General features: G+C 36.8%; 1 protein-coding gene and 1 long non-coding RNA gene across 3 annotated transcripts in view; one reads left to right on the top strand and one right to left on the bottom strand.

The window, feature by feature from the left end:
* Positions 1–1,090: 1,090 nt before the first annotated feature.
* Positions 1,091–6,202, bottom strand: LOC121328492. The gene is made up of 3 exons (XR_005951692.1): positions 6,124–6,202; positions 2,500–2,619; positions 1,091–1,857 (listed from the first exon to the last, which is right to left on the bottom strand). It is a non-coding gene; the product is annotated as an uncharacterized LOC121328492 (long non-coding RNA).
* The window catches only part of LOC121328491 (LHFPL tetraspan subfamily member 4 protein-like), a 76,972-nt gene continuing 58,089 nt past the window's right edge, over positions 5,397–24,279 (top strand). For both annotated transcript variants that reach the window (XM_041273176.1, XM_041273175.1), the window contains exon 1: positions 5,397–6,302. In XM_041273176.1, coding sequence (XP_041129110.1) covers positions 5,897–6,302 — 406 coding nt within the window. In that variant the 5' untranslated portion in view covers positions 5,397–5,896. The remainder of the gene's footprint in view (positions 6,303–24,279) is intronic.

Here is a 24,279-nt window from a genome sequence, read left to right as displayed (position 1 = left end):
AATTCTTCATCGAGCACTGTACATTTCAGCCAATGGGAGACAGTGTGGAACTGAACGCTGTGAATACAAACCCTATACTATATAATGTAGGAGTAAGATCTGATTTGATTGGTGGGCCTACAGTGATATCAGAGGTGCACACAAAACAATGTAAGACTTAGTTTTTTGTTCATAAAAATACTTTTCAATCTTGTTCTTTGTATGTGATTTCTATTGCATCTTTATTTTCATTCCCTGCTTATGATTTAAAATGCAAATCATTTCATAAATAAATAAAGCAAATGCTTCCAGCTATAGAATGTATCTTTCAAACTGACTTAACATGCCGTCAAAATGACAACACAGACAAAAAAAAAAGCCCTCTATGCTGGCTAAGCCAGGGGATAAACCTTAAGATTTGTTGTGCCAACTTGTCAGCTTTTCATTTTTAAGAGGGTAAGAGACATTTGTTTACACAGAGAGTGGAGGGTATGGAATGAGTTGGCAAGCCATGTTCATTGAGACTTTACTAGTCTTCCAAGTTTTATTTCCTGTAACTGAACTATCACAGCCATCCAATACATCTAGGTGTTGACTACAGGGCTCCTTACTTTAATCCCAGCACTTGCCAGGCAGAACACTATGTTTATGGATGATAGTGCACCAGCATACAGTTACCCAGTAGAAAGCGGACGAGCCTCAAGCGTTAATTTGGTCAAGTCAATTGACTGATATAAATCCAATGTAACATGCTTGGTACTTGAAGGATGTCCGTCTTTGAATTCTGAAAGAACCTACATTGGAGTAGATTGCCACTATGTGCTTATAAGCCACTTGCTTTCTGTTTTTGTGGTGACATTCTCTTAATACCACATTTACACATTGGTACCGTAAGAGAAATTAAATCTATGAAGTGGGTGCGGGGAGGGTTATTGGGTGCAGGATCCTACTTATCAGTGGATTGACAGGAATGCTGATTCACCCACTTGGACAATTAACCTCCGTGAGCTCAACGGCTTCTAATATACTAAGGCTTTAAATTAGATCATAAGACTCCCCCCCACCCCCCCTCCGACAAGGCACAAATTCCCTTAAAACCGGATGCACTGTCCAAAACCGGTCAGTTGGCATCCCTATTACTATGCATTCACTGCCAACTTCTCTGTTTGGCTCCTACCAACATCTATCTTTACAAAAATTTGCTGAAAATAATTGAACAGCCACATATATTAAATTGTGTACCTATCAAAAGCTGAAATTGTGCAGCTCATCATGGTGACGTCATTTAGTCCAGTTCTTTTGTTGTTTTAGCAACAGCAATTGATAAATAAAGGCACAGCAGTCTGTCACAAATTTGCACCACTGGCAAAGAGCCGGTGGTCGCCTTTCAGGGACGTTGGCACTGAGTGTTAATGGGCAATACATGTCCAGTTTTCAGTGTGCTACAAAACCGGACAAGTTTAAAAAACCTGACTGTCTGGTCTAAAATTGGACAGTTGGCAACCCTAAAATACAATGACAGTTACAATGGCATAACTACAGTATACCTAACTTTACATTCAACAGATGTTCTCCAACAGCAATGTCCAGGTCCTAAGTTAAGAGCAGGTACAACAGAAAGACCCTGGAATTCTTTTTCTTGAGTCATCCTGGTGTTTTTGTGTTGGTGGCTTGATTCTTCAACCTAGAAGTGTTAATGCCAAACTTTATTTAATTGACCAAAGTAGACTTCATGATTAAAGGATTTTGAATGGAGCCACATGTCTCTGTTTTTCAGACAGCATCACCCTGGGGGTTTAAGGAAGTCTTGCAGCTGAATAAGCAAACTGACCCAGAGCCTGTGTAATTAATGGAGAGGAGGAAAGGCAGCTTTCAGACCTGTGGGGAGCAGACAGGAAAAATCTGTTAGAATAGAACTCCAAAACCCAATTAAAAAACATACAACTAAACTACAATTACATCAACAGCCCTCCACTCTCGGAATAAGAGTTTACTAGGCTAACTGCCTTTCAGATTTTCCTGAAGAAAATTAAATAATATAGGAAATGTGTGTGTTTTATACATTCACTATTTATTTTCAAACCTTGTAATTGTGGTAATTACTTTGCTTTGGACTAAATCCTTTAAATGGACAATATCCAAAGCTTAATACAAATTTCCTAAATTAGCAGACCGCTTTATTTTCACTAATTTATGCTGCCATCACGCATATATATATATATATATATATATATATCTATAATATATATATATATTATATATATATATATATATATATATATATACTTCTTTCCAGCACCTAGTGTGACCCCATCTGGACTTTGCACTTAGAGAAGCAACCTGGCCATGCATGCATGTACAAAAACTGACAAAGCAAGGGGAGTACCAAGATATCAACAAAATGTTTAATTAACTCCTTTTTTTGAAAGGAGAAAAATACCTATTGACTTTACTAAATTAGTAACAAATGCCTAAGTACTTGGAGGTCTCTTAATCTCACTGTAGTTTTTTATTTCTCACTTGTGCACATTGTTGTTCCATCTCAAAAAAAAGCAGAAGTCTTCAGTCTCTTGATCCACGGTGGCGTCGATATTCAGCTGATTTGATCTCCAGCTGCCGTAGGAATGCCACTCTCTTCAACTGCAGGAAGGGTATATTGAAACATCTATGCAAGTAATGTAATGCAAAGCCTTGTGGAAGATCCAACATAGTAAATGTGAGATGAACCAAGAGGTCTGTTCATGCTGACAATGAAGTCTCAAATGTCTTTGAAAATATGGTCATTCCCCAATAAAGGTGTGGTTTAATAGCTCTTTAGTTGGGCTAGTCATAAATAAGAATACAAACCACAAAATAATATCCAGCAACAGGACAACAAGTCAATACCACACAGTTACCTATATTAATCAGACTTACTTATCCCTCTGTTCCTATGAAGTGTTAAACGTTTTGAAAGCAGGGGGTTTGGTATATAATTGCTTGTAAATTATTCAAAGTGTGTCATTTTTTTTCACCACTCACCGTTGTGTTTTGCTTCTTTGTTACTTGTATTATCTTTTGGAAGCTTGCCACATACCTTGTTGTATAAACTGAGACTGTGCCAAGTGCCTAAGAGTGATTAATAATATTTAATTATATTCAATTCTGACACAGTAGTGTAGATATAAGAATGCATTGCTTTTTAGAAAAGGTCTGACAGGTACTGCATGATTTGTAATGTGCACGCAGAACCATTACATTGTTAATAATGAATAAAGAGTCTCCCTTTTTACATAGAAACTGCTATAATTAATTTACTTTAAAAGCAATAACACTAGCTTTCAGTCACAGGGTATGTAACTGTTAGCCAAGTACTGGTCCTTTAGCTATTGTTACTAATACTTTTGTATTGTTTTAAAAGTGCAATCAAATGTACTGTTGTGCAAAATTCCATTGTATTGAATACACGTGTTGGATTTTAGCAATGATGGATTAATTAATCTGCTATACAGCAATTTCAAACAACTGTGATATAGAGTTGTTTCACTTTCAAATCCCTTTCATTTCATCATGGGGGAAGCCAGCACATAAAAGGCTATTACAAAGATTAGTATTTTATTATTCTGCAGTAAACTAATCACTTGCTAGACCTTGGTTTTGGAACGATTTAAATGGTACCTGATTATTCTTGCTTCAGGCTGCTTGTTGAGGTGTTGTTTCCCTACAGTGCTGTACAGCAAATTATTGTTTGGGCGTGTGTGTGAATGAATAGAAGTTAAAATTGTGTACTTTTCCAGGGACCCCCTGAGATAATTTTCCCCAAAACCTCTGTTTTATAGGATAATTAGAAGATATTAAAACAAATATTAGTCATTACTAAATATATACCAATATATGACAATGATTACATTTTAATAATCCTAACTTCATTATTGTTGCCATTGAGTAATTGATAGATTTTTAAGCAGTAAAGACCAGAAGGTGCATCGTCTCTGTGCAAAAATAAATAAAAAAAATACCAAGCGTGTACTTTGTAATAATATTGTTTGACAATGTGTGCCTTTGTGTGGTTTTATAGGTGGGTTTTCACGTTTTCTGGCCATTAACCTAAAAAATGAAATATGCCCCCAAAAACACTGGGATTATTTTCATTGTTTTGGGTATACGTAGCATTTAATATTGTTACTACTGTTATGCTTTCTTGCGTATGTATAATTTTAATATGTTATAGACATAACAGTTAATGCCCCTTCCTGTAAATTTCCCAAAGGTAGTTTAATAAAGTACTGAGGGATAAATCTGTGCACAGATGTGTCCTGCTTTACATTATTTAAAATTACAACAGATTTAAAAGAAGTCTCTTTACTCAAGTACAAAAAAGTTATAGGAAAAAAATAGCATTCAATCACAACCAATCCCGTCAAACATCCCTGTTCTAGTGTTTTTGTTTTGTTTTGTTTTGTTTTAATTCAGAGTCTGTCTATAGCAGTGTGTGTGCTCGTGACTCCTTTACATTTTTTTTTTTTTTTTTTGCTTGAGAACTTAAGAAATGCGTTTGGCTTGTCTAAAGTCATTATTTTCAAAGGAAAGTCGCAACAGCCTTTCCCCCACCTCACACGCAGCTTGGCTCCTAGAAGCAGGCATCCCCTTATTGCAGGCGCTAGCTGCAGTAGCTGGGAGTTCTTCTAAAGCCGAACGTGTCTTTAAACAAAAATACAGGCGGGATGCTTGATGCTGCTCGCAAATAAAACCAAATGCAGAACCTGGGAGTACAGATGCTCGAACTGGCGTCTCTGTAAAATCAAATTATTAAGACTTATGTAATTATGCATCTTATTGTTAATTTGTAATTGTTTGAGAACATATTGCAGTGTAAAGCAAATATATATATATATATTAAAATATCTTTGAAATATTTATTCAAAACACGTTTCTAACTATTCTTACAGAATGAGCATCAGTGAGTTCCTTAAAACTGATTTAATATGAAACCCAAGGTTTCCACAAAGCTGTGCCTCGTAACATAAATCAAAGTTGGAACCCCTATAGGGTTTTTTGTTTTGGATCAAATGGTTCCAAACCCTCTATTGATCAATATATACTAATGGTTCTATATAGAACCTACACACAATACAGAGGAACAACAATGAGACCAGTAGATGTGTTCATTTATCTTTTTCACAAGTTTCAATTCACTTTTTACTTTTCTATAATCTCAAACATTTAATAAATAACCCTTTCACTTACAATATAAATGTTCTATATTATTATTAATATGATATGTAGTGCACCTCACAGTTTCTGAAAGTTGTGTACAACCATTTAAATAAACCCACAAGTAACGCTGGGGAAACGATTTGCGACAACTGTGAACGCGCAGTCAGCAGCTCTCAACATCCACACGAGCGCGCAGAGCTGAGACAGAGAAGCAGCAGCAACAATCATGGAGTCCCGTCCGCAAGCAGCAGCAGCAGCTCGAGAGCGTCCACATCTGCATTCACTGTAGAACGCAAAGTCTCCAGATCAGAGGGAGTTCTTTGATCTGCTATCCACGGATGTTTCTGTTTTTGTCTCAAACCTTGTTTGCTACCAGAATATTTTATTTCCCATTCCCGGTGAAACCTCACCCGATATTTGCTCCCTGGCATTCATTCTGTTGGGAGGTATAATTTTCTTAATTATATAAATACTCGATGCTGAGAAATCGGTTTTCAAGTTGGGATTTCTTGTGCTTGGAGCTTGCTTTAGGTATGTTATTTTGCATTGGTAGTATGCGGGATTGTATTATCGATTCATCTCTAGACCTCGGATCTGAAATTATTTGTCCTATGTGTGTGCAAATCAAAACCTAGGGCTTTATTTCCTTAAAATATTATAGTAGACTGCTGCTTCTACAACTGGCTCAGCGATACAAGAAGAAGGTAAAAGAGAAAGCAAAATGATGCCTTCACAGGAAGCCTCCAAGCTTTACCATGACAACTACATGCGAAACTCCAGAGCGATTGGAGTGTTATGGGCAATCTTTACCATATGCTTTGCCATTATAAATGTGGTGGTGTTTATCCAGCCTTACTGGATTGGGGACAGTGTCAACACCCCCCACGCCGGCTATTTCGGCTTGTTTCACTACTGTGTGGGAAACGGCATGTCGAACCGGGAGCTCACCTGCCGGGGTACCTTCACCGATTTCAGTTCCATTCCATCGAGCGCGTTCAAGGCAGCCTCCTTCTTCGTGCTGCTGTCCATGGTGCTGATCCTGGGTTGCATCGCCTGCTTTGCTCTCTTCTTCTTCTGCAACACGGCGACTGTCTACAAGACCTGTGCGTGGATGCAGCTTCTCTGTGGTAAGGCAACCATATCTTATGAATCCCTCTTTTTTCCCCCTATGGTGGTTGTCCTGCTGCTCAACTGCTGTTGTCGAATAATGTTAATTAGGGGTATCCCTCCATGATTTTTTTTTTTTTTTGCTAGTGGTAGGGGGTGCCTATGGTTCCAAAGCTGTGCGGTCTTTGTTTAATAAAACCGCTTTAAGAGTACAGCGAAATAAACTAGTATAAAAAGCCGTGTGTGTGTGTGTGTGTGTGTGTGTGTGTGTGTGTGTGTGTGTGTGTGTGTGTGTGTGTGTGTGTGTGTGTGTGTGTGTGTGTGTGTATATATATATATATATATGTGTGTGTGTGTGTGTGTGTGTGTGTGTGTGTACGTGGGGGGAAACCTAGGGTGATGCCAATACAGGTATAGGATTTGTTTTTGTTTATTTGATTTATTAATATTGGTAGAGTTGATTCTCTAGAGCGTGCAGTACAGATGTGCGGTGATTGTATACGGTGAGCGTATGCACTTTGTTCTAAAAATAAAAGTATGATAGTAAAGTACAGTAAGAATTGGTTTGTAGGGTAGGTATTCATCAGTGTTGAAAAATGAATGCTGGACAGGTCAGGGGGTCTTGAGGGACTTGGGCTAACACATTCTACAGAATTGTATTAATGTGGTTTTAAGTGAGGCAAATGCATCTAGGCAGTGTGAATTGAGAGTCTACGTTGCCTCGATCGTTGCTCGCAATTGAAAACGTTGCCTTGAGTGCCTTAGTCTTTCAGCATCCCTGGTACACTGTAGAAAATACAAATCGGGTGCACTAAAGTGTGCGGTGGTTTCTTTTCCTTGTTTATTCTTTAGCAGACCTGCAAAATTGACAGACATGTACTTAAAAATCAATAACAGAAGACGCCCAGTCATTGGAAAACGATTATTCTAGCGATTAGAATCTCAGCCAGAACGCTCAAAATACATGTTGTCCATTTATGTGTGTGTTTTATATAGAAAAAGCTGAATCCAACTTTTACTTGCAGTGACACGTTTTTTGTTAAAGATATTGCTTATATGCAATAAAGCTGTAATCATTTTTTTTTTTTTTTTTTTTTTTTTTTTTTTAAATCAATTTTGACAGGGTATTTGTAAAGGGTGCAGATCTCTTACGTAATAAGTAAGCAGCGGTATTCCCCTGGATAGAAGAGGCTTTGGAATCCCTCAAATCATCAAGACAAAGTGTCCTTTCTAATCCAGTCCAGACAGTTGTGGGAATGCAAATATATACGTATCATTTTAACAATACGACATAAACCAAGACCTATTCACATTATAATAATATGAGTATGGATTCAATGCATGCCCTGCACACGCGTATATATAGGCAGGATTATGCAAAATCGTTCTGTCCATGTGTCCTAAGCAGGAATGATGGCTTTTCACCAGGGCGAGTGTGTGTGTGTGTGTGTGTGTGTGTGTGTGTGTGTGTGTGTGTGTGTGTGTGGCGGGGGCTACGGCGGGGACTGGCGCGGGGGCCGGCAGTTATCACTATAAATGTGCAAACACAACTTGAGAAAATGTTCCTACAAAGATAGTAACTCCTGAAAAAAACAAGGTTGTGGGGACGTTTCCACTTTGTCAAACACGTTTAAGAACTAAATATGCCTTTAAAATGGTTTGTTTGTTTTCGACTTTCACCCTGTGTGGAAATATAGGGATGCAAACAAGTAGAAATGCAAAAACGACATTAGTAGCTTGTGCAAACCTGCAGTTTACTGACGTATTATATATATATATATATATATATATATATATATATATATATATATATATATATATATATATATATATATATATATATATATATATATATTTTTATTTATAATGTAAAAACCTTATCTGCAGACGTCAGTGCATACGAAGCAGCGCGTCAGCCCGGCATACTTTCTTACTTTCTCTTTGTATTATTTGTACCGGAGGGGCGAGGGAAGCTGTAGGGTCAGAACTGCTTTAAACAGCACAGGAGCTCGCAGTAACAAGGTGCTAGGGAAAGACCATACTGCAGTTAGCAGTAGAATACACAGGTTCTGTTCTGAAGCGCTTTACGAAATGATTTTGTTTCTTGCTAATTTTATAAAGTTTATTTTTCTCTGAAAAAATGTGTATTTGCCTTGCCTTGGCTGAAGTCTCATGACTGGGAAATAATAATAATAATAATAATAATAATAATAATAATAATAATAATAATAATAATAATAATAATTCTGGATAAAATATAACAGACTCATGTTTTTATTGTAAGTAAGCAATGATGGAATCATTTAGCTTGTACAATTGCTGGCACTTTTAAACCAATGACTGACATATTTGTGATTGTCAGGATGACTAGCTGGCTGCGATAGAATGGAACTAATGTCCTATCCGCACTAACTAAATAATGCACGATCACCATTCATTGAAACTACGTCTTTGCTGTCCACTTCGTTCAAAATTACGTTTTCAAAATAAATAATAATACTGTAACAGAATCCAAGTCTGGAATACCAGGATTAAATATTATTCTAGACAGTCAGGCATGTATCTGTGATAGATATTCAATCTTTAAAACAGTGCATGTTGTATAGGGAAACCAAGGTTCACAACACATTTGATTTTTAAAAAATACAGGTTGTCTGCTTTTTCATCTATTCCTGGATTTCCTGAATTTGTAAATCAGATGCTAATGACAGGTACAATGGGAACTTTCCCAGGACTTTAACCCATAAACCCTTTGTAGTGTGTTTGTCCAAACTGTTTGGTGTCGTGCTATCACTGGAAACCAGTCTTTGGAATCTCCAATGAAAGGGAACAACAGAGAGACTTGCCATTCACATCACACAGATCATGCACTGCAACATCTTTCAAGGTAAGGGGAAAAGCATGGCTTAGATCAGCTTAGTCAAAAATGTCTATAAGAAATAAAATAAGATCTTGTCCTCCCGTGTGATGTATAACTCTTAGGAGAGTAAGCTCTCCTTCTCTCCAACAGATTTCAAAGATCAAGTCACAGTATGCAAAGCAATGTAACAGATTTCTAATTAAACATGGCATATGTTAATTAGATGAGGTACTAATTAATTAAGGAAGATAGTAATTAGCTATTACTGTAGGTAAGAGATTCTACCTATTTGTTTGTCAGATGTGAACATTTGAATTTATTTAGAAACCATTTCTATTTCTAGTTGACTGAGATGACATTTTTCCAATTACATTTTCATAATCTTTAATGGTTCCTGTTAGAAAATACGCAGAACTATTTTGTTAACATTGCGGGTATAGTCTGTGTTAAAATGATAAGGTCTGGTTTAAGTTTTGCCATTGCTTCTTTGTTTTCTTGACAGGTGAAAATATTTTTCACATCCATGTTCTGTTTATTGGATATTCCTTAGAATAGTCAGGACTCAGTGAAATGTTATTAGAAAATAGAGTAGTTTTGCTAGATTAAGATCAGAGACGCTTAGCATAATTTTATATTAATTTGCAATGCAGATAAAAGTTGTGTTATTAGCACTGATTGGTGCTTAATAATGTGCAAATTGCAAATGATGAGAAAAGCATTTTTCTTTTCCAGAATTTTTTTTCCAGGACTCAAGTGAATATATTTTTCATGTTCACTTCCTATGTTACACTTACCAGGGTCTCTCTATGCAATAAAACAACAGTTTCGGTGTGTTTCCAGAGTCACTCTGATGCTGTCTGGAAACTATTACATTTGTCTGACCTACCATTCTGTTTTCAATATTAAGCGATATTAAAGGTATAGATATCAAGTGTTCAGTGAATTCATATTTGGGTGATTGATCACACAACATTTTATTTTTTTTTAAATGAAACAGATGAAACAAAGTTAAGACAATATGAGTTGCTTTAATTGCTTAGGTTGTGATAAGCTATTCGCTAATTGTATATTAATTTACAGTAGAAGAAGATGTCATCTTAGCATTAGCATCCATTGGTACTTAATTATGTGTAAATTGCAAACGACGGGAAAAACATAATTTCATGTTTCGCTAATTAACATGTTTTTAACCAGTTTCTTTCTGTTTTAAATAACACCTTCTGGCTTAAAACATGTTAAAGGCAATTACTTCAAAAATCTGAATATCCGCACACTCCTAATGAAGAGACAGAACTGTAGAATGAATGGGAACGAAAATCTTTTCCGAATTGCCTCTTTGATCCTGGAAAAAAAAAAAATTATTGAGCCGGACCACAAAGAGATCACTTAGGTAGTTTACGAACTCCTAGAGCAAGGACATAGTGAATTTACAAATGCATTGTTAATATGACAAGATGTTTGTCAGCTTCACGTTTAAGCAAGAGCTGTGTTAACAATGTAGACACAGTGTACTTACTGAAGTGGGAAGTGATTGTTCAGTGGGAGCAGATGTACAATCCTTTTCCGAGACCATGTGAGGGAGACAAATGCAAATGCTCTTGTCAGTGTGTATCTACCATTCCTGGAATTAGCGTTCAGATCATTTTGTAGCTCAGTGGGTTTCTCAGTCATGTGAATTAAATGTAGACAAAAACTACACAGCTGAAAAAACTCAACACTTGATTTGTTCTGACAAGAACAAATGCTTATAATGAGGGCAACAGAAAAAGATATATATTTTATAATTCCTTAGTGTAAAACAGATTTTGATTAAATTTGTCAAACGACACCACCATGCTTGCATTTATATAGAATCCTTTTACAATAAATCCACAACTCCAGGCTCTTCACACTCAAAGCCCATATGGAGTATTTACACTTCCTTCAAGCAAGTATACTGGGACTGTACTCCTTTGAGAAACACAGAGGCATGAATAGGGCAGTTTTGGAGCCCATGAGATTGTAATGAGACACGTTGAACATCAGTGACACCCAATCAGATGCCATGTTTGGATCAGAGGAGGGGTTAGCTGAATTGTTCCATGTTTTTGCTGCACAATTAGATTTTTCGTAAAACCATTCACACAGCCAACCATGATTTCTTGGCAAACCATGCTTGGTACTGCATATGGCACTACCAAGAACATGGAGTTTAAGAACATCACAATCAATATGGTTTTGCTCAACAATGGTACCATACTACCTCAAAGATATATCTAAAAGGATCTAACAAACAGAACTGTAAAAAGATTATCATGATCCATGATTTCAATGACAGGCAACTGTGAAAGCCACTCCTGCACTCAGATGAAAGCACCTTAACACAGCCTTGCAATAGGAACCACTCAAAATGATGGCAAAACATCATACAAGATAAGGGGACAATGTGCAGAAGGCACAGGTGTCGCTGTCCTTCAAATCAACAGTACGAAGGTCACTCTTGAAATCAGCACTTAAAGAATGTGTTGCAGCAAGAATACCTCTGTTAAGAAAGGGGAACAAGAAGAAAAGGCTACAATATGCACAAGAACACAGAAATTGGACTATAGAACAATGGTCAAAGGTGCTTTGTACTGATAATGGATGGACAATGACACCTGTGCCTTCTGCCAGTTCTGTTGTCAATTCAATGTGTGTCTTGTTTCTATTCCTTATGGATATTATCTTCAAATACTGCTCATCCTTGTTAGACAGCTTTTTGGGTCTTCCAGTCCTGGATTTCTATATATATAACAGATGATGTTTCTCTGTACTTGTTGATTATGCTTCGGATACCACACCTTGAAAATCAAGTGATGCAAGCTATTTCACTGCTGTTTTTCCTTCTTTATGCAAGTCAAGGTTGTTATAATAGTAGAAAACACCAGTGGAGGCTTTGAGTAAATTGTTGATGCTCATAATGCATCACAGTTGAAAAATGCAACATGTCTAATGCTTTTCGCTTTTGTATTTATTTTATTTAATTTTTCTGCGTATTTTGAGAAAGTACTATCTCAGACCACACAACTGTCCAGTTGTAATTTGAATGCTTATCTATATTTTAAACACAGCATTTTTCAGCACTGTACAGATACAAGGACAACACTGTCTTAAAAATGCTCTGACCTTTTCAATGAAGTCTGTGAAGCTTATTGAATATTCCTTCTTTGGGTTTTTAAAAGGTCACGTTGAAAGGCATATACAACACTGTATAGTTTTATGGCATTTAAAACTTGGTGTGTTTGGAATCACAATGCTTTTATCCCCCACCCCCCACCCCCATCCCAATGCTATTGCCACAAAACTGAAAGTGGTTTCCCTCCTCCTCTACTGGAAAGATATGACTCTTCATTCACAGTATAGATACAGTATAGATGGAGCTTTTATTAAAAAATGAGCAAAATGGCCAAAGTGGGATTACATAGGATTGGACACAAATGAAAAACACAAGAATATGGATTTTCTTGCATTTATTGCATCTTGTAAAGAGCTTTGTGATGGTGTTCCACTATAAAAGGTGCTATATAAAATAAAGATTGATTGATTGATTGATTGAAGAATGTGACAATAGACAGTTAATTCCTACAAAATATACCATATGGTCATTCCAGGTGAAACAAATTCCAGAGTAAATAATACTTTTTTCGCTGACACTTATAGGCAAAACACTCATCTTATAAACCCCTGAGCTTTAATCACAATTTGACAAGCAGTCCTCTGGATATAAAAAAGGAAGGTTGACAAACTTATATGTAAAGGAGAACGGACAAGAAAGAGGCCATTTTTGACTGCTACACCCTGTTAATACAGGGCTGCAAATCATTTTGAAAATAGGTGTGCTAAGCTGTTTTGAAAAGAGAGCCTACTGGTACTAAATTATCAAAACTCATCCTAACCATCCCCCCTTACAACATCCCACACAACACAAACCTTCTCGCCTGGAATCTATACTGTAAGATGAATCCCTATTTAAGTAAAAATGTAAGTTTAAATATACTTTTACATTATCATTTTGAAAGTAGTTTTTATGTTAGGAATGCATCCTTTAATCATGTACAGTGGCTCTCAAAAGTATTCACCCCCTTGGACTTGTGGGGGGTGAATACTTTTGATAGCCACTGTAACAGAACAGCACTCCCTTAACGAATCAATTGCTTCCCATAATGACTGACATGATACATTTCCGAGATAAAATGACCTGGAAAGTATAAGCATTGTTCAGAACGGGTCCTGTGAATGACCATTCCTCAATGGGAACGTCCTCATTTCTTCAATGGTGGGAAATCTAAAGCAAAGTATGATTCAGTGAAGAGAATATTCCTCGTGATACAAAGTATTTGTTTACAGAATCACTTTTCAACCAAGTGTCATCAATCAAAGTCTTCTTGTTTGCTGTCTAGCCCAAATGACTTGCAACAGGGAGATGCAGCTTTTACATATTACAGAACACATATCAGAGGTGGCGTTTGCCTCACTAATTAATAAGTAATATCAGGAATTGGTCGTTTACACCAAAGTGTGAGCTACATATGAAGTCTCCTATTTGCAAATATTAGAAATGGCTTTCTCCTGCCTGTGTACTCTATCGGGCATAAACAAGCAGCGTTGCATTGAAATACAGAAACACACCTTCACTATTAGCAATAGAAGAAGCAATCCTATAGGAAATTATGGTTCAGAACAGGTGGGAGAAAATTTCTCCACTCCCACAGAGAAAGCCAGTATTTTGCAGAGATAAGTACCCAGCACCTCAAACAAATAATACAATTCATTTGAATGCATGCCAGCCAGGCAAGTATTTGATATTTCCCCAGTAACAGGGAGCGACACTGCCACATCTGCCGGGAAATTATACATTAAACTATGCAGAAAATGATTTTCAGCTAGCCAAGATAAATCAACGAGGAATTCGGCTTAATTTCCCAGTGCTGACTAAATCATTCCCTTTTGTCTCCTTTATTTTCCTTGCCTAATCTTATAAATTGAAATAATGCAGTGTTAGCCCAGTGTCATTTAATGTAAATACCGCTAGTATCCCCCCCACCCCCCACCCCCCAAGCAGTCATATCACTTTCAACACCCTCACATACTGCTGGGCCAAATGCAAATTTAAAGCTACAGCTACTTCCAGAATACTGTCAGGACCCCAAATTCAATACTGGAACATGCTTGTCGATACATCGGTTATTGCTTTGGAAACAAAACTATAATTTTAAATGGTAATGGTTTTGTTACACACAGTTATGTCGCAATTTAATAATTCAGTTAATTCACGGTCAGACCATGTTGAGAATAAATTATCATCAACTATATTTTACAGTGTAGGACTCTTTACTAATTGACTGCCCTCAATATGTCATCAATTGTTCAGGTGTAAAGACACATAGCAAATTAATACTAGTGTACTGATAACATTATCAGCTACCAACGAAGCAACATTTTACACAGTTCTACAGTATCAGATATCTTTTTTTTAACATTTTCTTTTTTCTTTAGACCACTAGGCCATGCTGACTTCCCAAATTTTAGTATTAGTTTATTCATACTTAATGACCCCCAAGAATGCTCATGGTTCAAAGTGCTACAGTGTTGCAAACAAATTGCATTCCCTAGTTCTTCTCAAGCTCAAAGAGTGTGCCGAGTTTTATTAATATCCATCTTTATTTATTGTAAGAACCACGACTGCTTACTCGTCCTAATCTATCAACAGAACTGTATTTTACATGAAGCATCTAGATCAGTAATGTATCAGATAGCTCACAAGTTTTTTGTTTCTTTCTCTTAATTTTTAATGTCTCCCACAGGCAATATTATTTAAATAGAGCCTCTGTTTAATTGAATGTGACAGCACCTTGCCATGAACTGGCAGTTTACAATGTTCCCATCTTCTCAACAGACCTTTAAAACCAGTGAACAATGCGATAAAGTCATAGATAGCTTCCCCACTGTGTGATTTAATGAGGAAATGTAGTTTCATTCTTTTTGGAAGGAAATCAGAAACACAGGTCTTGAGGAAGTGTAGGTGAAGTCACTGAGAGTTGGGAGTCACGATTTGCCAGTTTTCGTCAGAGGCTTTGTTATTAATTCTGTGTTGGTGTGTGTGTAGGTGGTGGATAGATCTGAATACTTTGCATACAGTAACTTAAGGTGTGCAGAGTATGTCAAAAACATGGTTATAAACCATCAACTCTAACAAGTAGCTTCAAATACAATGTAATATGTTAGCCTCCTAACCTATTTACGATGCTTGCAATATAAGTTATTCTTATTGGAAATTTGTTTTTTTAGGTTTTTGATATAGCCTGTGCTTAGGTGACCTGAGTTCAGATGATCTTCAGTTCTCGTTTCCAGCCATAGGCACATGTAATACAGGCTAGATCAACCAAAGTATCTGCATAGCAGTTGAATCATAGCTCAGCAATAGATGGCGCTGTCTGTACTGTTAAGACTGTGGATGATTTAGCATGTATTACATGTCTGTTACAGGCAACTGAAGAGCCGCTTAACATCTTGGTAACACTAGATCAGTGGTACCCTTGTGTAACAGTAGAGGAGCTGAAGTCATTACAGCCTGCTGTTCTCTTGATCTCTGTCATTTTATATTAGGAATAAGAAGGCGTTCAGTGTTGGAAGAATAATCATAACAACGGGCAGCAACTCCTAGCCCCAGTCAATCCAGTGCTTGCTGGAGGATTGTGTATTTTTTTCCCCTTTTAAATTAGTCTCATTTCTGAAATCATTTCTGAGATCTCACACAGAGTTGTGTTTACTGTACGCAATAAATTAAATAAAAACAACATGTCAAATCAATCTTCTTTGCAAACTAGTACATTCTAAATACATGAATGCAATACATAAAATAGTAATTACTGGGTGTGCTGAAAATGGTGGCAGCTAGCTGTGCGTGGCTTTTCTTAATGAATTATCTTCTAGGGCAGCTTCAATGATATTAGCAGTAAGAACCACACTATACCATTTTCATATTATTTTGCCTTCTCTGTCATAGCAGTATGAACTGACACACTTGGTCTGACCCGTTTGTATAATAGTGCCTGTGACAGGACAGCCGATGGTCAGACAGGCAAGGTGAGGATCACACAAACAGATATTAAAGTCCAGCGCTTACTTTTATTGCTGGTTAACTTATGTTAAACAAGACAGGTGTCGGTCCATCTCTTTGAAAGGGGAGGCGTAGCTTCCCCTGGTACAGGTACAGACAGACAGACAGACAGTCTCTCTAGCTTCACAACTCTGTCTTAACTTCATTAAATGGTATATTTATCAACACTGCTGTGATGGATTTGGAACCCCTTTAGTGAGATTAGGTTAAAAGCTCTATCACCACAAATTCAGCAGAGCCTGTGTCTTTTGCATGGTGGTCAATTGCTTGTGGTCTGCATAGTCGCCGATTCATGCCCTGCCACTGCCCGTTAAACACATATAGTGGCTCTTCTGTCCATGCTGGCACATGTTAAAATACCAGCTGTTCTACAGCCTACCACCCCCCACTAGGCTTTCTGCAGCCTTTTATATTTATCGCCCTAGCAAGTGGATTAAATAGCCAAATTGATTAATTGATGGGCCAGCTGTCAACAAATCAAGGACCCAGTTACCCCTCTTTCAGTCATGGAGGGAGCCAGGGACCAATTTTCATGAAGGGATTTTTAACCCCATCCCTGCTAAACCATCACCAGGACACAAAATATATACTAATAATGGAGGACCCCTCACCCTGTCGCAGTACCATGTTATTAATATGTTTCAAATTGACATTGCTGGTAATTGGCACAGCATTTATTTTACCTTTCTGTAAAAAAAAAATTGTATCTAATTAGTTATATTTACAATAATTTGTCAGCTATAAATTTGCACGTTCATTAATCTGTCAGAAAAATTTTGTCTCGTCAATTTCACATTGATTACACAACCTTCTCTGTGTCTCCTTTTTTTTATTCTGATTCCGCAAAATTATTTTGTAACATCAATTTCCAACCAGGTCAGCAGTTTTCTGGGAAATCTATTTATTCTGCAGACTGCACTCTAAAGACTGTGTGTGGGGTAAAAAACAATGGGTCAGCATTTTTTTTTTTTTTTTTTTTGCAGTCTTTTCCCAGAATCAATACACAACAATACTTTTGTTCTGATACTTATCTGCAAAGACTGCAGCTTGAGACAGATCAGTGAATGAGAAAGCGTGTCTTCTAAAGTAAACCGCTTCAAATACTCAAATACTTTGAATACTTGTTTCCTACATTTCCCTTCCTATCTTATGATGTTTGAAATAATTTCTGAGTGGTTCTGGGTTCTGTTGATCTCAGTTAATATGTTTTTCTAAGTCTTTCATTACCTGGTTTCGAACTTGCTTTAAACATCCTAATTGAATCCGCAGTGCTGAAGATGTTAATAATAATATTTATATAGCGCCTTTCATAGTGGACCACCATCACAAATCACTTTACAGGATACAAGACTAGGGTGTTTGAACTATGCATCAGCTGCAGAGTCACTTACAACAATGTCTCACCCAAAAGACAGAGCACAAGGAGGATAAGTGACTTTCTCAGGGTCACACAGTGAGTCAGTGGCTGAGCTGGGATTTGAACAGGGAACCTCCTGGTTACAAACCCTTTTCTTTAAACAATGGACAACACAACCATCTGTTACAGAGAAACATGGAATGAATACAGGCAATTAAATTGAATTTGCTTGTATTTAAAGTCACCATTTCAAACACTTCACACTGAAATTTCATATTGAGTTTTGTGCCTGCTGTTAGGTTCGTATCAAAGTCTGTAAGATCTGCTGTCTTGCCCATTGTGACTGAAACTGAGCGATACTATATATATATATATATATATATATATATATATATATATATATATATATATATATATATATATCAGAAGAGACATGTCAGAGATGTCCATTAGATTAATCTGTCATTTGCGGGAGAGCCCATTCTAATTTATTGTTCTACTTGCTGTTTTTCGGTTATGCTCAGGTATCCATAGAGTTAATCCTAAACCTAGGGCAAAAAATTAAAACTGTGCAACCTTGCAGTGTTTTCTATTTTCACCTCTAAAAATGTATGTGTGCGCGATTGTATCTTCACTGTTAATACCAGACCCTACTTCGCCTTTCCTATCAAGGGCCCAGGTACTGCAAGATAACAACCTGGACTTTTTTTTTTATTAATATCTATTTAACTTCAAGGACAGCAGTCTATTTTACTCAAAAGTAAAATCGTGTCACTTCAGAATTTCTAAATTTGTTTATGACTATAAAAAAGTAGCTTCAAATGTCTTTTTTTAAAAAAAGCATTTCACTGTTGTCTTTGGGTTTTGATGTGCCAATATTTAATTTTTTTATCATTCTCTCTATATCTGACTTTGAACTTACTTTGAGATTGTCTGGAAAATTCAAACTGCCTAGCACTGAACAGACTTTCTCATTCCATTCATGTCAACCTCTTGTTCAGGTACTGTATAGAGAGGGTGGATAGGTGGGACCAGCCAAGTTCAAAGATCATCATGTGACATGATTAAATTGAATGAGGAAGTCACCATCCTACACAGCCTGAGACAAGTACAGAGTCAGAGCCACTCAACGTAACTGCAAACAGAATACAAAAGCATGGAAAAAGATTGCGCTCTATTGGTATTAAGATGGAGTTCAGAATGAGATCTCAAAATAAGAGGTTTCTTTAATTTTACTCTGATTTTATGATTGGGTGTTAAAGTTCTGTATGAATTTCTTATACTCTATTCTTGCCCATTCAATTAAAAAAAAAGCATTGAGTTACAGCTTTAAAAAATAATACTTTTGTACATTATTTGAAGTAAATTCATAGAGAATTATGGTTTGTAATGAACTGTTCCAAGGATTGACTAAATATGCTAATAGCTAACAGGATTGGAGCCTTGTCTTGTGCTTCCATACAGATAATCGTTAAATCTGCTCTTGCATTTCCTGCACAGATGCTATGGTGTGCAAAACATTGTCAGAAAGTGAGTTCTGTTCTGACACGAGCTTGGAACCAGTTTCTTACCATGTAAAGGCACTACTGCATGGCACTATTATGGGAGCTTGCTGGTTCAAATCCTGGTCAAATCGAACCAATCTTGGCTTGGAGGAGCTGCTTTATCCTTTGCATTCACATGGGTTAGGGAGGACAAAAAATCTCCTGTTGTTATACTGGTCAAGCACCTAACAAGGCAAGGTGGAGACTAATTGAACACTTGTCTCTCCTTCTTCAGTTTGTCAAGTGTCAGTCAGAACTCACGAAAAGTCCTTTTAGCATCCATTAGATCAGGCATCTCCAACCCTGGTCCTGGAGAGCCCCTATCCAGCAAGTTTGTTAGGTGTCTTTACATCAATAGTGGTTAAAGATCTGGAACAGCTGTTATTCTTGACTGATTAAGCTAATAATTTGTTTAATTAAGTAACTGAGAGATTGGTTGAAACGAAAACCAGCAGCCACAGTAGTTATCCAGGACCAGGGTTGGAGACCTCTGCCTTAGACTCTTGGGTATTGAATTGGTATTTTTTAGGCATTAGCATGCAAACAAAGCTAAATGTAATTTCCATATATCCGTCTTTACTATCATCTGTAAATGTACAGGATTTGATATTTGGGTATAATAGACTCTTTTAAAAAATATTTTATGAGCTTCAAAACTGGCAGGCCTACAGCTGAGAATGATGAAAAAGTAAAGCTGTTGCAACCAAAACTTAGAGACTGGAGATAGAGGCAAAACACTCAGCATTGCAGTTAAGAGAGCATAGGGCACTTTTTAAAATTGTCACAATAAAGAAAATAGAGAAAATACTTGGCATTTAAGCAGAGGGATAAGTTTGCAATATCCACCCAAGCAGATAGCTATCACAGTGAGCAGGACAACGAGCACAGGCACCTATTCCCCTGGAGTCCCAGGTTGAACTGAGGAGCTGTCTTCCTGCTTCTCCTTTAGACTTGTGGCCAGGCAAATATCAAATATCCAGTTTAGCCTGGCTACATCCTCACTGAGGAATTGTAACTCTATCCTTGTCAGCTAAAACAAAAACTAAAATATATTTACTGTGCATCTGCCCTGCCACCGGGCTCTTTTAACCTAGTTTAGTAAAGTCATTTTACACCACCTCTTATATAAAGTCAGACAACCTATATAAACCCAATGCAAACAGACAGCATAGGTATGCTGCAGCTTTTCCCTTTTCAAATGTGTTCTGCTGATTGGAGAATAAGAATTTTTGCTACAGTTTTTTGCCGGTTACAATATATTATATATATTATATAATATATATATATATATATATATATATATATATATATATATATATACACACACACACACACACACACACACACACACACACACACACACACACACACACACACACACACACACATGTAATATGTAACATAAAAAGACATACATAAAATAAACTGACTGAACCCAAACTATCACATGGTTATACAGAACCCACATTACATTTTGTGATCCCTAACACACAATACCACACTACCAAGGAGCCCTGAGGCATTAAACTGCAGAAAGTTGTAGAAATTGAATTAAAAAATGATGGTTGCCAATTTAACTTGAACCTCAAGTCACGTATCTGTATCTCTCTGCTCCTTGCCAGTTCAGATTTTAATGGGCTGATCCCATTGTATGTGTTCCCTGGCAGATGAGCCGGAGTTAGAGGATAACTGGTGGTTAAGTGGATGTTCTGTTTTACAGCCTACATGGAGGATTTGCCCTGTGAAGCAGACTCGCCAGTCATCATAGTACAGCCTGCTGGAAATCAGGAGAGTTAAAGCTGTAGTGTCCCAGTCATACTATTTTGTAGAGCTTGTTTCAGTGTTTATTATATATATATATAATGTTAATTGTTGAACAAGTTACAGAGGTTTGCTACTGCCCTACATGTCAATTGATTTGATATGCTTGACAAGCAAATGCAGCATGGGGAAATCTAACCAAAGAAAAGGGTGGCGATCACACCTACACCTTGCTTTATTGTGTTATTGTGAATTAGAAAAAAGTGATTCTGATCTGTTGGTATTTTTTACAAAATGTTATCTACAGAACTCAGCGTTAGAAAACATTGGAAAGAGGTGAGTCCCCATTGGATTTCAGTTTGCTTTCTGAGTTGTACAACTGAGCTTGACAATACCATTTGTTACCTACTATAGTTGTAACACAGTGTCATGACGACAGGGAGGTTTGAACAGAGTGGAAGCAGAGGCCCACTCACTGATTCTGAGAGTTACTCAGCTCTCTACAATACAAGCAGCATCCCTGACATGCTCCCACCTCCAGCCAGTTGTATTACTGCCAAAACAAGGAAATCTCATTTGCTTTTAAAATTAAAAAAGAAAAACTATGTCTGTGTGGTGAAACATTACAACATTCCTTGTTTGACAAAAGTCTTGATGACCCAGCTAGTATGCAACACAATCCTGTTTTTTAAAGGATTTGGTTCTATAAATATTACTGAATATGTTAAAACTGTAACAAACCAAGTTAATTACACAAACCTTTTGGCAAGAGCCTGCAGTGTACACTAAACTAGCTGAAACGTTTGTCTACTTGATTAATCTCTTAGTTTTACATTTGTGATTAAGTGTTTTGAACTCATTGTTGATATTCAAATGTAAATTTGCGGAAATATTTTTTTTAACATACTACAGTATGTATAATTCTCATTTACTATACATCAGGAGTGTATATACAGGTTAGATGCATAGTACTCGCATCCTGGTACTGACATACAATTTTAATAGAATGCACAGATAAAAATCCATGCCTCCAGCATATCTTCCATTCTGGGATTTTACAGCCCTGCAGCAGTTTCTTAATGATAGCACATTCACAATGCAGAATGGAATACCAGCTCCAGCTGTAGAAGTGTATTGTGTGTCAAAGCAGTATTTGGCTCCTTAGGACAGAGGGTACATTAATAGAAAAACATCACTCTTCAAATGGATTAGATTCAAGGGCAACATTTTGCCAGATCACTGGAGTGTGTTTTGTTTTCAAAAATAAATGATTCTGCTAATTGGGATTTTGAAAATGGCAGTGGTTAATTGCATGAGCCATGCAATAGACAACTTTATGCAGAAAGAAAAGTGAACTTGAAAAAACATGAATACTTATGTTTTCCAGCCATCCATGTTAAGTTTTACAAGCAAAATGTGCTTAAACGTCTTATTTTTCAAATACTGTCAAAAAGTTTTGCAGCACCTAGAATTTCGGGATTGAGACATAATTAAAAAATACAAACTATATGAACATAATTTAGATATTTTATTTAACATCATGTAATCAAAGAAAATGATATTGCAAATGAAACAATAGTAGTACAGTATTTCATGTTAAATTTCGAAATTTCACTTTTTTAAATTGTCAGTTTTTTTGTTAAGTATATGGAAAACTACAACTTGGTATGTAATTCAATATATTAACCTTATTCAGCAGATTTCATTCAACTTTATGAAGCAAAATTAGTTTATTCTATAGGGGGTGATGCAAAACCTTTGGCCATAGTTGTACATACAACCCCGGTGGGGGTTTATAATCACTTATTTCAACAGTGAAGGAAATTCAGACGAGAATAGAAAAGTACAAGTGCTATACAGCTGCTTTACCATGCTGTGCATAAGACAAGAGTAATAAACAGCAGCGTTCCAGACAAGATTTCCCACCTCATCATGCAAAGGAGGTCAGGAGTACTTGATAAACAATCATTAATCTGATTTTCTCCAGCTCTGATATACAAACTGTGTAATCATTTGCATAACTCCTTCACTGGAATGTATCTTCTAGATTAAGTTGTGCTGTCTTCTCCCGGCATGCCTGCCATTAAACTAGATCAATCTGCACGTATCCCATCTCAGTTTCCCCGGGCTAAAGTGTCAGACTACAGTAACCTTATGGGAGGGTGGTGGCAGGTAATTTGAATGTGAATGAGGCTGGGTGTTAATGGAAAGATCTCCACAGAATACTGATCTGTAGATATCAGCCTTGGAATATAGATGTTTGAAGCTAAGCAGATTCCTATCGGAGAAACAGACCAGAGAACTGTTACTGACTTGTTATTGAATTGTTTCTTTGTTGCTGCTGGGTTTACTATTATCAGAAAAGGTAAATAATGTTTCAAAATACATTTTCTTACCTATTATTAACACTAGCATCACTGCACATCTCTAGCTGATGCTGCTTCCTGGGAGTTGAATCCATTCCTCTAGAATAGACTGAGATGAAACAGGGAATGCAATGTGTTTGAATGCTGTTGTATCCAACTTGTCTTGGTTGTAACTGAATATTACATAAAAAAACATGGGAAAAAAATATATAAAAATGAAAGTGTTTAAACAATTTGCATTCCCAAGTTCTCTTCAGTCTCTATAATCTGAGCCGCTGAGTATCCTTTGATAACTCTGCATCTTTATTCACAGCTCCCCCACTATGACCTTCTTAGGACAGCAAGGTTCTTCCTACATTAACAACTGAATAATTGTCCTGCCCTGACAGGTTAACTAAATCTCAATGGGCTGCACATTTAATTCAATGGCTCAGTTGCCCCAATCCACACAAACTCAGAACCACATCTTAAGACCTAAATTCAGTGTTTGGTTCATTATTTTATAAAAGCCATCATCTTTCCCAGCATGTAATCAACCACAAATTTCCTTCTAGAATGTTTACTCTTACTGTAGTAATGTTTTACACATATCACATACCATTGATGCTACCTGCATGCTACTATATCTCTTAGTATAGAAGGGATGATCATTTTAAAGCTATTCCTACAACAGTATTGAAGGCTACAAAGTAATTAGTTGAAATATGTACAAAGCACTGCAAAATTAACAGACCATTTATTCGAACAGTTTTGATTATCTGTGGCTCAGTTGTCTATATGCTTTACACTGGAGTATGTAAACACATTTTAAACATGTTATTTAAAAGGCTTTTGTGCACTAGTAGTTTTATAGTGCATTTGAAGTGCCAATAAATTGCAGGTCTGAAAAGAACAATAACTGAAAGTCATGCTACAGTCACAGAAATCTAATTTTGCCTGTGGCTGTCCTGGCTATTGCAAGAGATAGATAC

Source organism: Polyodon spathula, chromosome 16 (genome assembly GCF_017654505.1).
Source record: "Polyodon spathula isolate WHYD16114869_AA chromosome 16, ASM1765450v1, whole genome shotgun sequence".
Lineage (NCBI taxonomy): Eukaryota > Metazoa > Chordata > Actinopteri > Acipenseriformes > Polyodontidae > Polyodon > Polyodon spathula.
The sequence above is the reverse complement of the archived record's forward strand: the minus strand, read 5'-3'. Positions and strand labels throughout refer to the sequence as shown.